Source organism: Anabrus simplex, chromosome 6, assembly GCF_040414725.1.
Source record: "Anabrus simplex isolate iqAnaSimp1 chromosome 6, ASM4041472v1, whole genome shotgun sequence".
NCBI lineage: Eukaryota > Metazoa > Arthropoda > Insecta > Orthoptera > Tettigoniidae > Anabrus > Anabrus simplex.
This window is the reverse complement of record NC_090270.1, coordinates 107441507-107464230: the sequence shown is the minus strand read 5'-3', so window position 1 is coordinate 107464230 and position 22724 is coordinate 107441507. Positions and strand designations below refer to the sequence as shown.

Genomic DNA, 22724 nt, shown 5'->3' with positions numbered 1-22724 from the left:
TATTTATAGCAGTTACCCCCTCTCTTCGGATCTCTCCCTTTTGCCGCCAAGAAATTTCCTATAAACTTTCTGACTTACCTAAACTGTAATTTCAAGAGTTTTGAAAGTGACTACATGCTTGCTACATTGCTGGCGGTAGTGTTCATGGACATTTAAAAATTTTACGGGTTCGATTTGTGAGATGATTGACCTCCTTTGATAGGCACTATATTTTTTTTGACTTGGCGTGGTCACGCCATGTACACGCGCTTTGAAATAGTTCATAAAAATGACTTGAGATTCTTCCGCCGTCGACACGTGTGGTTGACGTCACGTACCCCAGAGCGTGGGACCGAAGGTAATCACCCCCTCGTCACGTGTCAAATCCATGCTATCAAGAATCCAACTTTTAATTTAATTGTTACATTATGCATAATGTTCTTAGGGCACAAAGGTCATGGGTTCAGTTTATTACATCACGGGAAAACGAATGACTAATTTTAAATTACTTCCTATTTAAGGTTATCGAAAAAGCCACTGGAACAAATTAACCCTTAATTATTTTACTAGCGCAGGAATGGTAATTTAGAGGATGGCCTAAAATAAAATCTCGCTTGTCATCCTTGAGAACGGTCCTAGGAGAAAAAAGACATGAGAAGTGATAAAAATAATTTCTGATCTTTGTGCTATAGAGAAAATATGTCATTTTCTTCTGCCTGGAACTGTAGGTGACCACAAGGATCCAGAATAACAAATTATGTGCTACTTAAGATCGATACAATGTAAAATGATTGATATTTCAAATAATAATAATAATAATAATAATAATAATAATAATAATAATAATAATAATAGTAATAATAATAATAATAATGATAATAATAGAACAGAAACATCACTTGACAAGCAACTGGCTGAGTATCAAGCTGGATTTCGAAAAGGTACATCTTGTTCAGAACGAATATTTAACTTAAAATCCATAATTCGCTATAGGATATTGAATTCAAAAGACATTGTTGTGACTTTTGTAGATTTTAAAAAGGCCTTTGACTCGGCTGATGGAGAAACCATAGATAAAACAATTCGTGAATATGGAGTGAAACTAAATTGTAAAACCTAATACGTGAAATCCTTACTGACACAATTTCAAAGGTGAAATTTATGGGTGAGACATCCAAACCTATTAAGATAAATACAGGGGTACGGCAAGGTGACGGTCTCTCACCCCTTCTATTCAACTGTGTTCTAGAGAAAATTGTAAGAATTTGGAACGTAAAGCTTAAAGAGCATAACATTTTGCAGGTAACTTTGGGGAGAAAAAACAAAGGCATTGAAATAAATTGCCTACCATTTGCAAACGATTTCGCTATATTGTCAGAAAACCTAACAGGTGCAACAACATAAATCAATCTCTTGGAAGAAATAACCAACAAGACAGGTTTGAGAATCTCAGTAGAAAAAACAAAATTTATTAATAACATCAAGAATGCTCCAAAATTTTTGGCAACAGATATTGGTCCAGTAGAAAGAGTAACGAAAATCAAACATCTGGGAGAAATAATTAAAGAAAATGGTTTATACAAATCTGTTGCAGAAGAAAGAGTACACAAGATGGAAAAAGCATATGGTATCACAAAGAATTTTTATAACAGAAGTGTCTCTCTAAAAATCTAAAAATAAGGCATTACACTACAGTGGTGAAACCGGAATGCTTATATGCAAGTGAATGCCTGGTACTAAACTATAAATTAGATAAACTTGAGGTACTAGAAAGGAGAATTATGAGAAAAATCTTAGGCCCTGTGAAAACAACAGAAGTTGTTGAAACGTACAGGAACATAAGTAGTATAATACAGGGATTCTGCGGCCACCACCACCACCACCGGGCTCCCAGAGACCTCCTCCACCTCCACCACAGCCAGAGGCCTCCTCCACCACCACCACAGCCAGAGGCCTCCCAGAGGTCTCCTCCACCTCCCGCGGGAAATTTGAATTGGTAAACAAAGCCACGTGCTTTTTGACAGCTGTCATCGACAACAACGCATCGCTAACCTCAGTACTGCCATCTTGACGGGCCTAAACCTCAGTGGTACCAACTTAACCTCACAAGCGCGAGATTTGAATCGATAAACAAAGCCACGTGTTTTTTGACAGCCACGTGCTTTTCGACAGGCAACAACGCATCGCTAACCTCAGTACTGCCATCTTGACGGGCCTAAACCTCAGTAGTACCAACTTAACCTAACTAGCGCGAGATAAACAAATCCACGTGTTTTTTGACAGCCACGTGCTTTTTTGACAGCTGTCATCCGCCATCTTTAAACTACAGAGCACCGTGCTGCCCTCTTTATCGCAGTAGCTGCAAATTCGTCACCTGTCATCGGCAGTGCTGCCATCTTGGCGGGCCTAAACCTTAGTGCTACCAACTTAACCTCACTAGCGCGAGATAAACAAATCCACGTGCTTTTCTGACAGCTGTCATCCACCATCTTTAATCTATAGAGCACAGTGGTGCCCTCTTCAGCTATTTACCTTTGAAATGTGGTGGCGGATAATTTGAAAAAAGCTTTTTTTGACAGCAGCCATCTTTGAGCACCGTGTTGCCCTCTTTAGCTAGATACCTGTGGTGGCAGGCAATTCCACGTGACAGCAGCCATCTTTGAGCACCGTGCTGCCCTCTTTGTGGCGGTGGCAAATTCTACGTACTCTTGTTTGGAAACAAACTCACGTGCTTTTTTCTGACAGTTGTCATCCGCCATCTTGCATCACAAACCTCAGTGCTGCACTCTTTAGCTAGATACCTTTGAAATGTGGTGGCGGCAATTTGAAAAATTCTATGTGCTCTTGTTTGGAAACAAAGCCACGTGCTTTTTTGACAGCTGTCATCCGCCTCTTTAATCAATAGAGCACTGTGCTGCTATCATGCGGGCAATTTCGTCAGCTGTCATCCGCCATCTTTAATCCACAGAGCACCGTGCTGCCCTCTGTAGTAGCGGGCAATTTGAAAAGTTCTGTTAGCTGTCATCCGCCATCTTTAATCAAGAGAGCACCGTGCTGCCATCTTTAGCTAGATACCTTTGAAATATGGTGGCGGCAAATCGAAAAATTCCACGTGCTCTTGTTTAGTAAACAAACTCACGCGCTCTTTGTCAGCTGTCATCCCCCATCTTACATCGCAAACCTCAGTGCTACACTCTTTAGGTACATACCTTTGAAATATGGTGGCGGATAATTTAAAAAGAAAATTCTACATCAGCCATCTCTCGACGCTAATTGCACAAGATGGTGGCTATACATGACTCCTTAAAGGTGGTTATGCAAGATGGCCGCTATTCATAGGTTATTATGTCGCCTTGACGGACCCTAACCTCACTTTGAAGGACAATAGAGCGTCGCTAACCTCACTGCTGCCATCTTGACGGCGGTAAACCTCAAGGCTGCCACCTTATGCATGTTATAGTGCGGAATTTAAAATCCAACAACAGAACATTGCTAACCTTACTCTTGCCATCTTGATGAGCTTAAACCTTACTGTTGCTACCTTGGTTATACGCTTTTGTATTAGTTTACTGTTAATCGCTAAGCTGTTCGCATCATCGAAGTAGAGAGTAACAAATGTCAAGTAGATTTAAAGAAGAATCTGTTAGCAGAAGATAAAAGTCCGTCATGGAAAAACCTATTTCTAGGTATATTTGCGAAGAGTGTGGAAAAGCATTTTCCCGAAGCTATCACAAGAGACGTCATGAGATATCATGTAGGGCAATTTTTCAATGCAAACATTGTAGGAGAGAGTTCAAGAACGCATACAACGCTCAACGTCATGAAGCCGCGCGTAATGTAGCTTCATCGGGAACAAAATACAAAGAGCTCAACCATATTGAAGCGAACACTGATTTATGTTTAAAAAGTACACCTCTGCGAGAGATTTTCAATTCTTCCTTGTTGTCCAGGCCTGCTACAAGTTCTGTTACTAAGCACAAACTTCAAGATAAAGAGAGGCAAGATCATGATTATGATAAGGATAATGATGTTGATCAAAACAGTAGTAAAGGGAAAGTAGTAGAAGAAGAAGAAAATCTTAATGTTTCATTGCCATTACAGCTTGATGATTTTACTTCATTTCCTAAGCCTTCTACACGTTCTGTCACAGTGCAAACATCTCAAGAAGAGATGCAAGGTAAAGAAGAAGGAAATTTCAACGCTTCATCGCTATCGAAACAAGTTAAGTTTGTATCTAGAAACGCTACTGCTGAAGCACGTATTACATCAAAACAAGTCCCTACACATCAACTGTCTGCATATAGACTCAAAGTTCACAACAAGCCTCTGTAAAGACCCCAACGTACTGGTAAAACGTTTACAACTGCTAGGAGCCTATCATGATGCTGGTTACACACAGTACAAAGAAGATATTTTTGAAATAGAGCATGAATTACGTCGTGTACGTATTATTAAGTAAGCGCTTACCCTCACCTAAGTCATCCATCTGTAGTATATAGCCGATCGAGTAGCTATATTCGTATAGATTATTTCCCAACATCCTCCCTTCCTTAGGCTGTTAACACCGCCTCTAGTTGTAGATCCGGGCTTGAGACCGGATAAAGAGAGGAGAGGCACCCTAGCCCTTTAGCCCATTAGCCCTTTAGCCCTTTTGCCCATTAGCCCTTTAGCCTTACAAGGAATGTGCGGTAATCTAATCTTCTTAGAACAAAGGTATCCCCTGACATGTTCTAAACACATGTTGTATCGAGTACAGTGTTCTATTTTAGTCTTGATCACTTATTTAGTGTTCTAAACACTTCAATCAATGTTCCGATCACATGATAAAGTTAACGGCATAGAGTGCAGTGTTCGATTCCAGTCTTGTTATGTTTCTTTTGTGATTTGCAAGTCTAAACATGCTTAATGACGTCATCACTGCAGCACGTGCTTACTCTAGCTATCCCGATGCAGGTTTAAACTTGTTCGATAGAGCTATGCCTTGACATAAGAGGAGGCCTTAACAGTTTATGTATAGCCGCTATTGTTTAAAGATAGCTGCAGTTAAGAAAAAGCACGTAGAATTTTTCAAATTGCCCGCCACCACATTTCAAAGGTATGAGGTTTAGTGCTGTAAAGATACCTGCACGATGCAAAGCTAGCTTTCTTCATCAGAGCAGCCGCCATCTTGTGTGAGCACCTCTAGACCTCATCATGTTACGAAGACTTGCTTCAATACAAGCTAAAACAGAGCGAATGCCAAAGCGCCTAAGTAGGAACCGAACCGTTGATCTCATCATTAGACTATGTTTTCCTTATGCTATCATGTTCCTCATACTGCGAACCGAGGTATTGGGCAGAAAAATTTTGCCCGTTTTGCTCTACGATGCACCGTTTTCGAGATATTTAGTATTTTGCATTTAAGCCCCAAATTTAATGAATCGAACTAGCACGACACGTTAGCTTCTAAGTTACGAGCAGCAACCATCTTGCGCAAGCACCCTTAAGGCGTCTCATGAGGAGTCGTGTATAGCCGCCATCTTGCGCAAGCATCCTTAGGGCGTCTCTAGCCATCTTGTGCAAGGACCTTTAAGCCGCCTCATAAGAGCAACCACCATCTTGCGCAAGCATCCCTAGGGCGTCTCATAAGGAGCCTTGTATAACCGTCATCTTGCGCAAGCATCCCAAGGGCATCTCATAAGAACCTGTGTATAGCGGCCATCTTGCATAAGCACCTTTAAGGAGTCAAGTATAGCCACCATCTTGTGCAATTAGCGTCGAGAGATGGCAGATGTAGACTTTTTCTTTTTAAATTATCCGCCACCATATTTCAAAGGTATGTACCTAAAGAGTGTAGCACTGAGGTTTGCGATGTAAGATGGGGGATGACAGCTGACAAAGAGCGCGTGAGTTTGTTTACTAAACAAGAGCACGTGGAATTTTTCAATTTGCCGCCACCACATTTCAAAGGTATCTAGCTAAAGATGGCAGCACGGTGCTCTCTTGATTAAAGATGGCGGATGACAGCTAACAGAACTTTTCAAATTGCCCGCTACTACAGAGGGCAGCACGGTGCTCTGTGGATTAAAGATGGCGGATGACAGCTGACGAAATTGCCCGCATGATAGCAGCACAGTGATCTATTGATTAAAGATGGCGGATGACAGCTGTCAAAAAAGCACGTAGCTTTGTTTCCAAACAAGAGCACATAGAATTTTTCAAATTGCCGCCACCACATTTCAAAGGTATCTAGCTAAAGAGTGCAGCAAAGAGGTTTGTGATGCAAGATGGCGGATGACAACCGTCAGAAAAAAGCACGTGAGTTTGTTTCCAAACAAGAGTACGTAGAATTTGCCACCGCCACAAAGAGGGCAGCGCGGTGCTCAAAGATGGCTGCTGTCACGTGGAATTGCCTGCCACCACAGGTATCTAGCTAAAGAGGGCAGCACGGTGCTCAAAGATGGCTGCTGTCAAAAAGCATTTTTCAAATTATCCGCCACCACATTTCAAAGGTAAGTAGCTGAAGAGGGCACCACTGTGCTCTATAGATTAATGATGGTGGATGACAGCTGTCAGAAAAGCACGTGGATTTGTTTATCTCGCGCTAGTGAGGTTAAGTTGGTACTACTGAGGTTTAGGCCCGTCAAGATGGCAGTACTGAGGCTAGCGATGCGTTGTTGTCTGTCGAAAAGCACGTGGCTGTCAAAAAACACGTGGCTTTGTTTATCGATTCAAATCTCGCGCTTGTGAGGTTAAGTTGGTACCACTGAGGTTTAGGCCCGTCAAGATGGCAGTACTGAGGTTAGCAATGCGTTGTTGTCGATGACAGCTGTCAAAAAGCACGTGGCTTTGTTTACCAATTCAAATTTCCCGCGGGAGGTGGAGGAGACCTCTGGGAGGCCTCTGGCTGTGGTGGAGGTGGAGGAGGCCTCTGGGAGCCCGGTGGTGGTGGTGGCCGCAGAATCCCTGTATTATACTACTAACATAGAAAACATAACAGAAACGATAAGAAAAAGGAGATTGCAATTTTTCGGACATATTTACAGAATGGATGATTCCACATTAACAAAATGGATTTTCAAGTACATTTGGGACAAAAAGGCAACTAGTTGGATTCAAGAAGTAAGGAAAAATTTAGAAAGAAATAATATAAGAGAAGAAGAAACTATGGGCAGAGAAATTTTTAGAAAGAGGGTAGTAAGTATGGAAGGATTCCAAGGAAGATTGAACAAGAAGCCTGGTGCGAAGTGGTCCGAGGACAGAAGGAAACAGCATAGTGAAAGGACGAAAGAATATTGGAAGGAACGGAAGAGAAAACAGCACAGTATGAAGAACTGAATTGAAACTGGCACGTGGTCGTTAGCAGCCCTCATCGGAAATAATAATAATAATAATAATAATAATAATAATAATAATAATAATAATAATAATAATAATTTTATTGTTTTTACGTCCCACTAACTACTTTTTTGACGATTTTCGAAGACGTGCCAGTAAATCTACCGAACGAGGCTGACGTATTTGAGCACCTTGAGATACCGCCAGACTGAACCAGGATCGAACCTGCCAAGTTGGGGTCAGAAAGCCAGCGCCTCAACTGTCTGAGCCACTCAGGCTGTCGAATGACAGTTTATAATGTATAGCCTACCTATAAGTTTATGTTCGTGTTACCGCCTGTTACTATTTCTTGATAAATGCCGGTCAAAAATCAGGAGATTTTCTTTTTTGCGGCATATCCCGACATGTTACCACACATCGTTAATGACGTAACTTGAAGAATATTTAATACATTATACTACGCCATTACGTAATTTCTCTTCTTTGTTTATGTGCTTATAATAAAGTATTGCATGTATTTGATAAATTCTGAAATACTGCATGCATCTGAGTTTTAGAACACATGACTCTTCATTTTAACTGGCTTTGTCCTCTTCATAAATTTCTGAACTAGATTAACGCTCAAAGCACTGGCCTTGTTGAACGGGTTTCAAGGTTTAATTTTTTCCACAATTCTTTTTGGGAAGCTTTGATCTGAAATAAGTTTTTGCTCTTGTAATTATGCTAAAATAGTTTACAGGCGGCATTGATATGTGGAAATGATAGAATAAAAAGCGATGCATTAGAGATACTGTCATATTTAAGAACACCACCAGCTGATTGCATCCGTTTTGCCAGTGTCCACTGAACATCAGTTCTCTCCAGCTACCTAAAGAACGAGGGAAAATATATGATTTTGGAAAAATGTATGAATACTAAATCTCTCTCAAAATCGGGAGATAAGTCTCTGGGATTAGGAGAGAGGGAGGAAGGACCAAAAGTAGGGAGTCTCCCGCTTAAATCGGAGGAAGCTGGCACGTCTGTATGGTCTATTAATAAAGGTCGTTTCTCTTGCGATTATAATGTTCTTTAATAAAATGCTGTACTCCAATCAACATTTCGTTAAATTGTACGATGAGAGCTTTGTAGTCATGTTGTATAACATATCAATCGAAAAATATAATAATTGATTTGTAAATAATACAAATAAAATATTGTTTAGAAAAGAAATAGCTTATTTTAACAGAATGAAAAGTAAAAACCTGACACCTTCCCACTGCACGTCGGATCTAACACGCAGGCCATATACTGATACTAATTGATTGTAATGATATTAACTCTCCTGTTTGAGCCAGTTTCTTCTTAATTATAATAATTTTATGAGTATTTAACGCAAGTTTTCCACGGTTTCGCATTTTTACTCTAGGTAATTGTCGGAGCTGTACCTTAATTAAGAGGAATGATTACGGAGAGAGTTGAGAGTCTAGACTTAATGATAATTGTCAATACATCCGTTACCCGACACTGACGAATTTACATGAGAATCAAAAGTTGCATATTTATTAACATTCCCTGAAAATGCTATCAATTCCAGAGCAGTAATGTTTTCATGAATCTCTGATTATTATCTTTAGAGACTATTGTTTATTCCATGCCCTTGTTTTGGTCCAGTCAGTCAGAGAGGAACGAATTCTTTGTCCTGAATCGAGAGTAGTTCAGATGTAACCAAGGTCAGAACCAATACATAGGCAAATAAGGCTACTTTACATGTGAATGTAAGGATGCTAGTAACCTGTCACATGTCCTGTAGAGAGATGGAGATCCCATTGTGAGTAGGGGATAAATTACAGCCGGGCTGAGTGGCTCAGAAGATGCAGCCCAAGTTGGTGATTTCGATCATAGCCTACTCCTGTGGTATTTTAAGGTGCTCAAATACGCCAGCCTCGCGACGGTAGATTTAGCGGCATGTAAAAGAATTCCTTTGGGATAAAACTCCCGCACCTCGAATCTCCGAAAATCGTAAACGTAGTTGGTGGGACGTAACACCAATAACACAGAGCTCGATAGCTGCAGTTGCTTAAGTGCGGCCAGTATCCAGTAATCGGGAGATAGTGGGTTCGAGTCCCACTGTCGGCAGCCCTGAAGATGGTTTTTCCGTGGTTTCCCATTTTCACACCAGGCAAATGCCGGGGCTGTACCTTAATTAAGGTCAAGGCCGCTTCCTTCCACTTCCTAGGCCTTTCCTATCCCATCGTCGCCAAAGACCTATATGTGTGTCGGTGCGACGTGAAACAAATAGCAAAACAAAAAAAAAAAAAAAAAAAAACACCAATAACATTTCAAGATAGATAAGTCACTCTATCCCTCGTCTACCGTAAGGGGAGGCTAAAAGAGGCGATACTTCCTCCTTCCCCTCCCGGGAGCTCTCAACTTGGAAGCGTGGGGTGGCGACCACGGGGTCCTATTTAAAATTGGCGTTGGTTCGGCCTACTTGTGACAGACTTCTCACTTTCATCTTTCCTGTCCGACTTTCCTCGGTCAACTCTTGTTCTTTTCCAACTCATACAGTGTTAGGTTTGCGAAGCCTAGGAAGTAATTCCTCTTCATCGACTTTTCTCTTCTCCAGCATTTGCCTGGTGTGAGAACGCGAAACCACGGAAAACCATCCTCAGGGCTGCCGACAGTGGGATTCGAACCCACTAACTCCCGGATGCAAGCTCACAGCTCCGCGTCCCCAACCGCTCAATGTAGGTAATAATAATGGATGACGGCCACGGAGTCGGCGATGATGCTCTTCATAACCAACATTAGTTCTTGACGTGACATACCCAATGCTGCGAGAACATGTTACGTAGATATTTGAGAATTAAATTTTAGGCCTTCCCCTAACCTACCATTTTACCCAGCGTAAATAAAATTATTTATACCCTAGACCAGGGCCTCTCAAGCGCCCAAACTCTCACGCGTGCAAACTGAAGCGCAGAGTTCCTTTGCACAGTGCATCGGTCCCACTCGGTTCGGCTCGGACCAACGCTTCGCCTCTGGGCTACTCGGCTAAGCTCGGCTGAACTCGGCTCAGATTTGGAGCGCTACGGAGTAAGTGAGGAAGAGGGAGACAGGCGGAACGAGCGAGACAGGCGTGGGGAAAGAGAGAGACAGCGCTATTGCTCCAAATCGAGGAGTGGAGGTCTGCACTCTGGTCAACTAAGCGAAGTCGTCTTTTGCACCGTGCACAGTGCAATGCACTGGTATATGCACCCTGAGAGGCCCTGGCCTAGACTGTAGTACCTTGTTTCTTTACATACTGATTTTTCATTAAATTCTGTTCAGCCATTTTCTCGCGATGCGTGTACACACATACGAACATATATTCACACGAGAAATGGAGGAGAAAATTACCACAGCCGTTCGGTCTCACCATGTTTGTTGTTTGTATGTGAACCTTGCGGACTACAATACAATATTTAATTTTAATTTCCGTTATGTATGTATGTATGTATGTATGTATGTATGTATGTATGTATGTATGTATGTATGTATGTATGTACGTATGTATGTATGTATGTACGTGTGGCAGTTGTTTTTGTTGTTGTCAATCGTTAGAAGGAACGTCCTCCCTTTGTGTGCTGCTGAAATTTAATAGAAATTAATTGAAAAAAGAAGAAATGGTGCTGCAGGTTGACCCGGGGTAAACCAATCGCCGGTCGGCATTATGCCGAAACTAGTCTTACATTTTGTTTTATTCTAAAGGTTTCCTGGAAATTGTATGTAAGCTACCAGTTCTTCCTATCTGAAGCAGAAATGATGTGATCAATTCAACCTAAAGTAAAACTGTGAACAAGTTCTTCTGGATTTCAGCGCCTAAATTATGCTTTAATTGCGATGAATAACTTCCGGGATAATTAAATTACGTTTGAGAAAAGAATAATATTGTGTTTCGGTCACCATCATCTAGTAAATGTGTTCCAAGTTATTTGGGGTTTATTATGATGTAATATTTTGAAGAATAAGCTCGCCTGAGCGACCATTTCCTAAGTTTGTTAGGCAGCAGGTGTTATTTGTTAAAATTTACGCATTGTACTGGGTCGTAAGAATCTGTGTAACTCGTTAACTGTAATGGCATGAAGATCATACTGTTACTAAGTGAAGGGTGTTTTACCCAGTATTTTCCTTATTATGGGTTAATTGACTAAACTCTGAGCTCGGGGGTAAATTAATGAGGCGTAACATTATTTATTTGACTAACTCAGTTGTTTGGGCAGCCATGTTCCTTTCGGGTGTCACGTGATGTGTTCCCATGGCTACTCTTAGTAAACATATTTGTGGGTGTGTACTATTTTCATTTTGATATTTGACGTACGACCCCATTATTATTGTGAAGAAGAGACATATTAGTGAGGGTGATGTTTGTGGGCGGGTGTATGCCTAATGTGTCGGTGTAGAGGCGTTCTCTGCATAACTAATGTTTTAATATAACTTTTTTCTGGAGAGTTCGACGTTCGGAGATCTCTCGAATGACCTTCTGATTTTGCTTTTCACTGAATTGTTCTCGCTGAACTTAATCTTGCTGACCGTTGCGTTGGGGATGCCTTATTACGTTTTGAGAGCCATACGAAACAGTTTTCGGCTCCCAAATTTTAAATCAAGTGTGATCTAAGATCACAGAATTGTAAATAAAACACATCTCGATTTTCTTGATATATAATCAATGGGTTGTAAACCCAAGTAATTATAGTTAAGCATCATCTTATGATCGGTGGTTTTGAAGCGAGGTGTGTTTCTTTTATTGAACTGACCTTAAAGTTTCTATTTGAGTTCAAGTGAACTCGTGAATATTTTCTTTTCTTTGGACCTTAAGATTGTCTGGAAACCTTATTAATTAATCACTTTCGTTTATTAAAGTTACCATTTTCTCATATACAGTGTTCTTATTTAAGTCAGTATGTTAGAATTCTTTCTTCTGGTGATTCATTAGACCTCTTGGGTCTTGTTCGCTCTCACGTTTTCGCGACCTTTTGGACTGTGAAGGTAAGTTTTATTTTAATGTTCTAATTTCTGTTTGTCCTTGGTCGTGTAAGAACTATCGCTTGAATGTCAGGAAACTACGCGATAACATGGGCGCAGATCAGGCGAATAAGGCGGGTGTGGAAGAAACTCCCATCCCCACCGTTGTAAGCGACGCTGAACTATGGCTGCTGTGTGAACTGTCGCCCGTTTGAACGTCTCCACCCACCTTGCGACTGTTCTATAGAGCATGGCATGCACATTTAATGCTTCCCGCAGCTTTGCATGGCACTGGCGTGCATTTCTGCCGCGGAGAACTGCTATTTTAATATACGATCGTTGCTCCTGCTTGTTGACTTGCATTTCTGTGACGCTCTCACTCACACACTGAACTTGGGGGCATGTTTAGACCCACACTGTTGTTTACATACACCATCTAGAGGCATCCGACGCAAGTACATACCGTACGTTTCCAAACGCATATCTCAGATTTTCCGTGTTGTCTCCTGTTCGCGAGGAAAAAAATTGTTGCCATGAATTATGACTCGACCTATGTTTTACTACCTATTATTACGGTACTCTGTTACAACACTGATCGGACTCCTTGGCTGAATAGTCAGCGTTACGGCCTTTGGTTCAGAGAGTCACGGGTTTGATTCCCGGCCGGGTCGGAGATTTTAATCGCGTCTCATTAATTCTTTTGGCTTGGAGATTGGTTGTTTGTGTTTGTCCGAACACTCTCCTCTTCATATTCAGACAACACACCACACGCAATAATAATAATAATAATAATAATAATAATCGTATGGCCTCAGCTACCGTGTGCAGACATTTCAATATGACGCCATCTGGCTGTCTGCTCGTCAATTTCGACGTTCCGTTTTACTCTAGGCCCATTAGATGGCAGACCGAGTAAACCGAAACTCTCTTGGGCGAATATGGCTGAGATTTAATGAATTTTGTCGGGTAAACACCAAATGTGTCACCAGAGATCTTTTACATGCCGACATCGTACATGGAGTTTCGAATGGACCTTTTTCCGACCTTCAAAAATCCGACTACCTTTGCCAGGTTTGAACCCACTATCTCGGGATCCGGAGGCCGACACTCTACCACTGGTCCACAGAGGCACCTACGCAATAGTAATAGTAATTACATCCCTCTATATAGGGTTGGCATCGGGAAGGGCAACCTACCTTAAAACAGGGCCACATCCACATGTGCGACACCGTCGCACCGCGACCCCACAGGTGTGGAAAAAGCGGCGCAAGAGTAAGAAGAACACTCTGTTACACTGATTTCTTAATGGTAGAGTAGTGGAGTGCGAACAGGTACAGAAAACAGCGACTCCCTGCGCCTGACAGCCCAAGTCCAGCTATCAGCACCGGAACTGTTATAGTCGACGTCAACTCAAGTCCCAGGCGGTCCCTTTAATGTTATACCAGCAGTCAAGTGAAGAAATGAGGAAAATATCCTTCCGCGTTTGAATACCTCCTCTCTTTTCCCTTCTCCATCTCTGTTCACTTCCTGGCGGTTAATGTAAGCGGCGTTTATATAACATCAAAGGGACAGCTTACGACTTGAGTTGACTTAAGAGTATAGTTACTACGAACAGTGTGAACTTCGTCCAATGGACTGTACTTAACAGCGAACAAAGATCGAAAGTATCTTCCCCCACCTCCCTCTCCTCTTTGGGCAACGAGCGAGTATCAAATTATACTTCTTACCTCATAAGGACGACGTCGTGGTCCAAATAAGTTCCTCCGTATTTCCACAGCATGACATAGCGCAGTACGTCGCTGGTGTGTTCCGTAGGGTACATACTCTGTAACAACAACTCCTCCTGCGACCATTTCTCTAGAGGAGTGTCCTTCAAGCGACGCATGAATTGGAGCTGTGATAAGTGCACTTTAGGGTAGGTGAACAGTTCACGAACATACTCAGGACCTTTCAAGATGCTCTCCCTTTTCAATTCACACACGTGTAACAAGTACACTGAGGCACTCGGGTTCATAAGCGCTGCAGACTCCATCGCACACGCCTGGCGAGGGTTCAACAGACGCGCAGCACCCTTGTCCTCACCACATTTGGTCTGCAGGAAGAAGATATTCTCTTCGCCTGGCACAGGCTCCTTGAACAAGAGGAAATCCTCATGTATGTCACTGACTGCTCTGATTACATTAACTACACTCGCCACTTCTTCGTTTTCATATAAACTCCTGTAGTTGTTGGCCAACCACACAAATATCACAAGAAACACAAATACGACGAACACCGAAGCAATGCGTAATGTTGTCATCATTCTCCGCTACTTTGAACGACCCTGAAATTAAAGAGAACATTATTATGAAATCTTCGGTAGAATAAAATGCTCCCTACTTCTAGGTTTGGATCACCAGAAATTGAGAAGAGAGTAGGGGAAGTCCGTGTAATTTGGATCTGCATGTAATTTGGACCGATAATATTTTTGGTACTTGCAAGTTTGGTCACCCCTGTCTGAGGCAAGGTCAGGAAGACAGCCGAGGGTAAATTTCTTCCTGGAAGTTTTTTTGCTAATGGACTTGAAAGGGGAAAAGGAAAACAATCTTAATACTCACATTACTTATAAGCTTATACGGTGACAAGTAAGGGTACTGTGAAGTAGTTATTTCAGCCGAAAGGGTGCTTAGCCTTTGCAAATACTGATGAAATACATACGTAAGTTTTAACTTTGTTAGTTGCTTTGCGTCGCAACGACACAGATAGGTCTTAGGGCGACGATGGGATAGGAAAGGGCTAGGAGTTGGAAAGAAGCGGCCGTGGCCTTAATTAAGGTATAGCCCCAGCATTTGCCTGGTGTGAAAATATGAAACCACGGAAAACCATCTTCAGGGTTGCTGACAGATGGATTCGAACCCACTATCTCCCGGATGCAAGCTCACAGCTGCGCGCCTCTAACCGCACGGCCAACTCGATCGGTGTAAGTTTTAACATAGTTTAATTCATAAATGTTAAATACTTTGCATCTTATTTAGCTTTTGATTAAATCTTTTTTGCATGTCGTGTAATATTCTGGATTGCCCGAGTGTGTGTAATTTGGACCGTTGAAATAACTGTAATAATTATGTTTCTTAGTAGTTTTACTGGTGATTCTAAAAGAACTTGAAACGGGCCTCGCGGTGTAGGGGTAGCGTTCTGCCAACCGGAGGCTCTGGGTTCGATTGCCGACCAGGTCAGGGATTTTTATCTGGATCTTTTTTTGCTAGTTGCTTTACGTCGCACTGACACATATATGTCTTATGGCGACGATGGGACAGGGAAGGGATAAGAGTGGGAAGGAAGCGGCCGTGGCCTTAATTAAGATACAGCCCCAGCATTTGTCTGGTGTGAAAACGGGAAACCACGGAAAACCATCTTCAGGGCTGCCGACAGTGGGGTTCGAACTTACTATCTCCCGAATACTGGATACTGGCCGCACTTAAGCGCTTGCAGCTATCGAGCTCGGTTTACCTGGATCTGAGGGATGGTTCAAGGTCCACTCAGCCTACGCAATTACAACTGAGGAGCTATCTGCCACGGCATTCTATGTGACATGTATTATGATGACGACTGGTTTCAGTGCAGTAGTTGCAAAAATTGGGCTCATGAAAACAGCGCTAAGTTCATGATGAATCGTTTTATCATTGTTATACATACCAAATGTGACAGCCAGAGTTCATAGTGTCGTTATTGTATAGCTTAGTATTTCATAATAAATTCATTAAATAACTTATAAGCGTTTATATTTAACACGTTTATAAATTACACGATCACCTGCTCCAAGTTACACGCTATTGGTCCAAATTACATGATAACAAATTTTAGAATACATATTACTTTTAAACAAATCCTAGCGATATTATTAACATTTATTTTCACCAAGTCATTTGACACATTGTACTAAATGTCGTATATAAACATTTTCATTAAGGTCAATAGAATTATGGACGTTTAAATTTAGTGGTTCAAATTACACGGATTTCCCCTATTAGTTTATTGTAACAATGATTGTTTTGACACAGACATTTTATAATAATCCTTATAACTTGTGCCTGTCAAGTGGTGGTGATTATTGTTTTAAGAGGAAGTACAACTAGGCAACCATCCTCTATATAACACTAATCAAAGGGAAAAATGGAAAGGGCTCCGACACTTCGAAAAATGAAGATATCGGCCAAAGGAAGAGAAGGGCCACGAAGGGCGTGAAAATGAAAGACTTCCTAGCCCTCGCAAACCTAATAGCGTCGGGGTCGGAAAAAAACAAGAGTTGACCAAGAGAGGTCGGATAGGATAGATGAAAGTGAGAAGTCTGGCACAAGTAAGTGGAACCAATGCCAGGACTCAGCTGAGGGCCCCATGGTCGCCAACCCACGCTCCAAAGTTCAGAGCCCCTGAGGCCCCTTTTAGTCGCCTCTTACGACAGGCAGGGGATACCGTGGGTGTTATTCTACCTCCCACACCCACAGGGGGATGCCTGTCAAATCTTTTCCTGCAGGCTGGTTGGATCCTCAAAATAGTACCACGTAAGATTATACTGTTAAAAGCAGTACACGGATGTTTATGTAATAACACAGTGCGACGATAGATGTACATAAAAATGTAGTGAATATCAGTGAAATATGTAATTAAATATGCAATCATCACAAAACATGTAATTAAATACCGTAAACCGGGTTTACTTTGCACCGCTTTCTTGCCGGAAATTTGTTTCCAGCCAGTATATAATACTTGAATTTTGAATTTTTAGATGATCTTTATTTAACACATTCTAGAAGGATGTAGGAACGTGATTAACCACTCATATCTTCAAAAATGAAATTCTTTTTAATTTTATAATGTATCAAAATTTGCCAACGGCCGTAGCCGTGTTGAAACACCGGATCCCGTGAGATCTCCGAAGTTAAGCAACATTGGGCTTGGTCAGGAGTTGGATGGGTTGCCAAGCGCTGTTGGTAGGGGGTAAGGGAATGGAGGAGCGGAAAGGAACCGGCCACCCTACCGCACGTAAACTCCGGCTCAGGAACACCTCTGCGGAGGTTCGGACCTGTCTTCGGGCAGAATAACCCTTATCTACCTCAAAATTTGGTGCAAAGTTACCCACAGGAAGGGGCGCAATGTTTGTATCTCCAAGTGTTACACTGCACCATATACTTGATAAATATAATCAAATGATACATTATCAGGGTCAGAAAAATGACAACACGAGCTCAAATATTGCTTTAAATTGTAAATCAGGAGATTTTTTATTGAAGAAATACAAAAAATATCAATATAAAGAGACACTGTTTGAAAATTAATTAGAGATCTGTTAATGAGAGTTTGAGACACAACTGAGTCTTGTCAAAAATCACACGAACCATTTCATGTCAAGTTCTGGAATGGAATATAAGCCTCTCCTCGATACTTGTTTGGGAGGATTTACTCCTCCAAGTACATCCTCCCATTTATATTCCATAATGTCATCCTTTACAGGCCATTTCCATGATTTGCATGATCTTTGCATAGCCTAGATAACTGCACTGTCTTCTTTTACCTCCAGTATTTTTACAGGAAATATTTCTATTTCATACTGAGACAAAACAAACTCCCCGCAAATCCTCTGGACCGATTTCCAAACATGGTCTTCCTCTTCACTCACACTAACATTTCAGAGTCTGATGATTTTTGGATTGTAAGGTTGTTGTCAATATCTTCAGAATCGGACTCAACTATTTTCTTCTTCCTACGCTTTGTATTGGACGCTGAAGGTGATGACAATGTTGAAGTAGATGTGGAATAAGTATAACAGTCAGTCGCACGTGCAATGTTTTTTCCTGCTTCTGCTTGTACTCGTTTCCTGCCTCGATTTGGACCTGCACCTGCACCTTCCGTACCGGTAACTATTTGTCGCTTCTCTTCTAGGAATCTTGTGAAACTAGACTCAACATCCTCGGCATTGAAACCTGATGTTGGTGGTTGGTCTAGGAGGGCTACAAGACTGTATGGATAAATTCCACACTTCAAGAAACCCTATTTTAGGTTTGCAGCAGCATTTGCTAATATGTTTTCATGAAGTTTCTTCAGGAGCGTTGGAAAATCTTGCTTTTGAAGCAATTTCTGACTCCATTTGCACTTTCTTTGTACTGGGACAAAATATGCCTCCATCTTCTCTTCAATGGACCAAAGAAGGCAGCATACAAGGACTGCGTTAGGTGAGTGCTATCCGGAGGCAGGCACACACAGAGAATTATAGGCACTAAAAACAGTTAAAATAGGCATGCATATAGGCTCTTAAATTAGCCAAAATAGGCATGTAAATAGGCACTAACGTGTAAAATAGGCAACAAAATAGGCATGGAAAATACTTATAATTTAACACGCTCGTCCGGCCCCGCGGTGTAGGGGGCAACGCGTCCGCCTGTCAGCCGGCGGCCCCGGGTTCGATTCCCGGCCGGGTCAGGGGTATTTAATTGTAAATGATTAATACTCCTGGCCTGGGGACTTGGTGTTTGTGTCGTCCTTAATGTTCCTCTCCTCACATTCATCACTTTACACTTCCGCCATTTGCAAAATGCACGCAGTTCCTCACATATGGTGCAAGTAGGGGCAAAAGATCTTTCTAGGTCGACGCCCCGAAAAAACAGCATTTAAAAAATAATAACACGCTCAATTACCATAAAAAGAATTTACAGCAAGCAACGTTTCGATGTTTTCCGGTAACAATCTTGTTCTCCTGTCGGGCAGAATGTTTTGTACTGAGAGAAATCTCTCAACAGCACAGGAAGTGATTGGACAAACCTTCAATGAAGCCACTTCATCTGGTTTTAGTTCAACTGCTTCATCTACCTCACCTCGTAGCACCCTGGCTACTTTTACCGTCGGTTTCCATCATGGATTCTGCTGCAGGACTCTTAGGGAACGTTTTGCTGACAGCGGCTACGTTCCCAGAGGTTCGGTCAAAATTTCTCCTGACTTCTTCAACAACCCTAAATGTCTCCACCGGGGGGAAAGCCACTCGTCTCCAACAGGGTGATTGCTCCCGGCAGCTTATTGAAGTTTGAAGATGCTCCATTTTATGCAGGGGGATATTAGCTCCCATCATTGCAGTACACAGGTCTATAGAAAAATTGTTGTTGGTTGCTGTTTACAGAGGACTGGTAGGAAAAGCTGCGATGACAACGCTTTCTGTACTTGTGTCAAATGCATCGCAGTATTTCTATGTTGATCTATATGATATCTTTTCACATTTGATTTGAAAAATAATAAAATTTACTGCAATTACAATCTTCTTATATTTTTACAGCTGGGCTAATTGGCAATAATGCTTAGTATAAACATAATAATGGCGTATGGCCTCCGGAGTGGCCTAGTGCGGGCCTTTTTCACGTAGATAGCCTATTAGGCGATCTGCATGTCTGTGAAGATGAGGGCCCTACCTAGGATGATTTCTAGTGCTGAAAACGCCACACACACCTAGCCCCCGAGCTAATGGAATTAACCAATTAAGGTTAAAATCCCCGACCCGATCGGGAATCTAACCCGGGACCCTGTGAACTGAAGGCCAGTACGCTGACTTTAGTTGTGAAGTTGGTATTGGTTAGCGCGCCACTTGACTGGTGACTGTTTTCCACAGCGCCCCCTAGAGTAAGCGGCTGGTACCGTGGTGTTCGTGGCCAGTTTCGCTTGAGGAAAGATGGCTTGGGAGAGAACTGCTGTTACTATGGCCGGCAGACGGTCTGTGTGTGTTTTCAAACCACCCTAATGTGAGCTTTCGTGGTGAATTAAATTACTGTTAGTGGTGGGTGGTTGATACTTATTGTGCGCAGTTCATGTTTTAAAAGTTTTAACGTGACAGTTCCTTTCACCATTGAAGCATGCCATAATACATGAATATAACGTCGCCACGGACGTTAGTTTTGAAAGTTATTTAATATTGTGAAACAGCCTCATCACCTTGGTAAGTCGGACTTTATACATAGAAGAAAATGGAAATTGCAACACCCAGACGGAGTGGTGCTACATTGCTGCAATTCAATATGCAGGACGAGTGTTTGGTTGTGCTTCGATGATTACACTTTCAGGTCCCTCTGACCGCAAGTTTGGACAACAATCAATACAGGATGTGACCACCACGAGCTGCAATACATTGATGAATTCGTCGAGGCATGGAGTCAATAAGGCCCTGGATCGCTTCCTGAGGAATTGTGACCCATGCTTGCTGTACTGTACGGGTCAGTCGTTCCAGAGTTGTGGGTGGCTGAGGACGGTTGGCCAGTTGTCGACCCATCATGTCCCACACATGCCCAATAGGACTGAGGTCTGGGGATCTGGCGGGCCATTCTAAGGTTGTGATGTCGTGGAGAGCTTCTCTGAAGATGCGTGCAGTGTGAACCCGGGCATTGTCCTGCTGAAACATCCTATTAGCAATGTTCGCCATCATAGGGACAACCACTGGATTGAGTACCCTATCAACGTACTGTCGAGCAGTCATAGTGCCCTCAACAAGCACTAATTGTGATTTCACATTAAAGCCAATAGCTCCCTAGACTATACTACTTGATGTTGGCCCTGTGTGCCTCTCGACAATAAGATCTGGGCGGCCCCTCTCCCCAGTACGTCGGCGCACGCGATTCCGGCGATCACTGCGAGCAAGACAGAAGCGCGATTCATCACTAAAGACGTTTCTATGCCATTCGTGGCCATTCTGCAGGGACACGGGCTCATAAGCCAGCTGCACGCGGGCGATTACCAACTGTTTGTTGTGTAACGTGGGGTGCCACAGCTGCTTGAATTTGCGCTGCTGTTGCATGAGGTTCCATCCGGGCCATCCGAATGATGCGGCGATCCTCTCTCACAGTTTTCTGTCGCGCTGGGCCTGTGCCAGGTCTACGAGTGTGGGTACCTTCATTTGACCACTCCAGCCATACACGTTGTACCGAAGATGCCTGTCGGCCAACACGTGCAGCGAGAGTCCTCACACATCCGAGCCCTCTCAAACGGCGACAGTAATGTTGTTGATAGCGTGCTCTTCTCTGTCGTCGAGGCATGTTTGACGGGGAAAACTTCATTGCACAGACTGCAAGTCAACTACGCTACACCAGAGTCCGTATACTGGAGTTGATTCCTCCGCGACCAATCACGTGGGGAGACCTGTAGCAACAATCCAATGGGTCTGAAACTTTGATCGTTTACATACCTACATGGCATCGTTTCATATCTTAAAAATCAACACAAACGACCAATGCCTTCATGATGTTGCAATTTCCATTTTCTTAAGTGTATGTTATATAAACTGTCTCGGCGAGATTGATGAGCGTAGCTTCGTCAAGCTTACTGGTGAACGAAATTCAAAATGTCGGACCTGCATGTAATATTAATTATGTTTTTTGACTGAAGATACCATTCGCCTTTCGACTATTTTAAGTGTTTGAATGAACATCTTGTGGGTGAAATTATTTAATTCCGCAAGTTTTAACCATGCTCAAACTGTTATGTTATTTCTGGACGACTTAATAATTTCCATTGAAAGGACATACTTCTACGTCACGGGAAACACGTGGTTTTAAAACGACCTGCTCTTTTAACAGGAACTGTGACAAGTAAATTGTGCGTAGTCTGTTGTATCATTAGCCTCATAAAGGCGACGGATTATGTAAAATTAATGTAACATTGCTGATTTTAAACCCAGGTGAACACTGAAGCGTGTTTTGGGCTGAAGTGAATTTTATCCATTTTCTTTTTTAAAATTAATTTTCTTCTTCTATTATTATTATTATTTTAATTTTGTTTAGATTTTGATTAATAGTTACTGTTCTAAAGCTATACTCCATTTAATTCCATTGTTGGAGTATGTTTCCGTCTTTTGTTTTTTCGATAACGGTTTGATTAGTTTGCATTATCGTGGTGTGGTCAGTGTTGTAACAATACTCGAGATGTGCTGACGTTCATTGTTGTATGGCGTACTTATGCTGTTGGTGTGATGAACTGGGTCACGAGATGAGTTTTAATTGCTTCAATATTATTGTGCTACCTTATTATTATTGTTTTCCTTCAATCATTCATTGTTTTTCTTTTGATGTGGACTCTTTCTTGATTTTTTGCCTACCTTAATGTTACTCCTGGACATTGTCGGTCTATTGGGGGAGGCGGTAAGATGTTTTCTTTTGAAACGCTTCCGTGTTCACTGTGGGACCTCAAACATGTAATAATGTATTGTTTTAATGCATGTTGGCTTTTAATTGTTCAAAAAACATTTGGTAAATTCTTTGGGTAATTGTATTGGGACGCACGCGGACCCAGACAGGTGCACCTAAAATATGAATAACTTGGAAAATTATTGTTACTATATTATTATAATATCTTCTTTTAAAGTAAGATGGGTTCGAGCTCGAACAGTAAATTGTAATGAACCTCTAAATCAAACTGAAGTTAATTCCGTCTGGAAAATA

At 42.0% G+C, this 22724-nt stretch overlaps 1 protein-coding gene across 1 annotated transcript in view; it reads right to left on the bottom strand.

Annotated features, from left to right (window-relative positions):
* alpha4GT1 (alpha1,4-galactosyltransferase 1) overlaps positions 1–22724 on the bottom strand; it is a 445964-nt gene that overhangs the window by 249080 nt on the left and 174160 nt on the right. Inside the window, exon 2 of the mRNA XM_067149065.2 lies at positions 14007–14602. Coding sequence (XP_067005166.2) covers positions 14007–14581 — 575 coding nt within the window. The 5' untranslated portion in view covers positions 14582–14602. The remainder of the gene's footprint in view (positions 1–14006; positions 14603–22724) is intronic.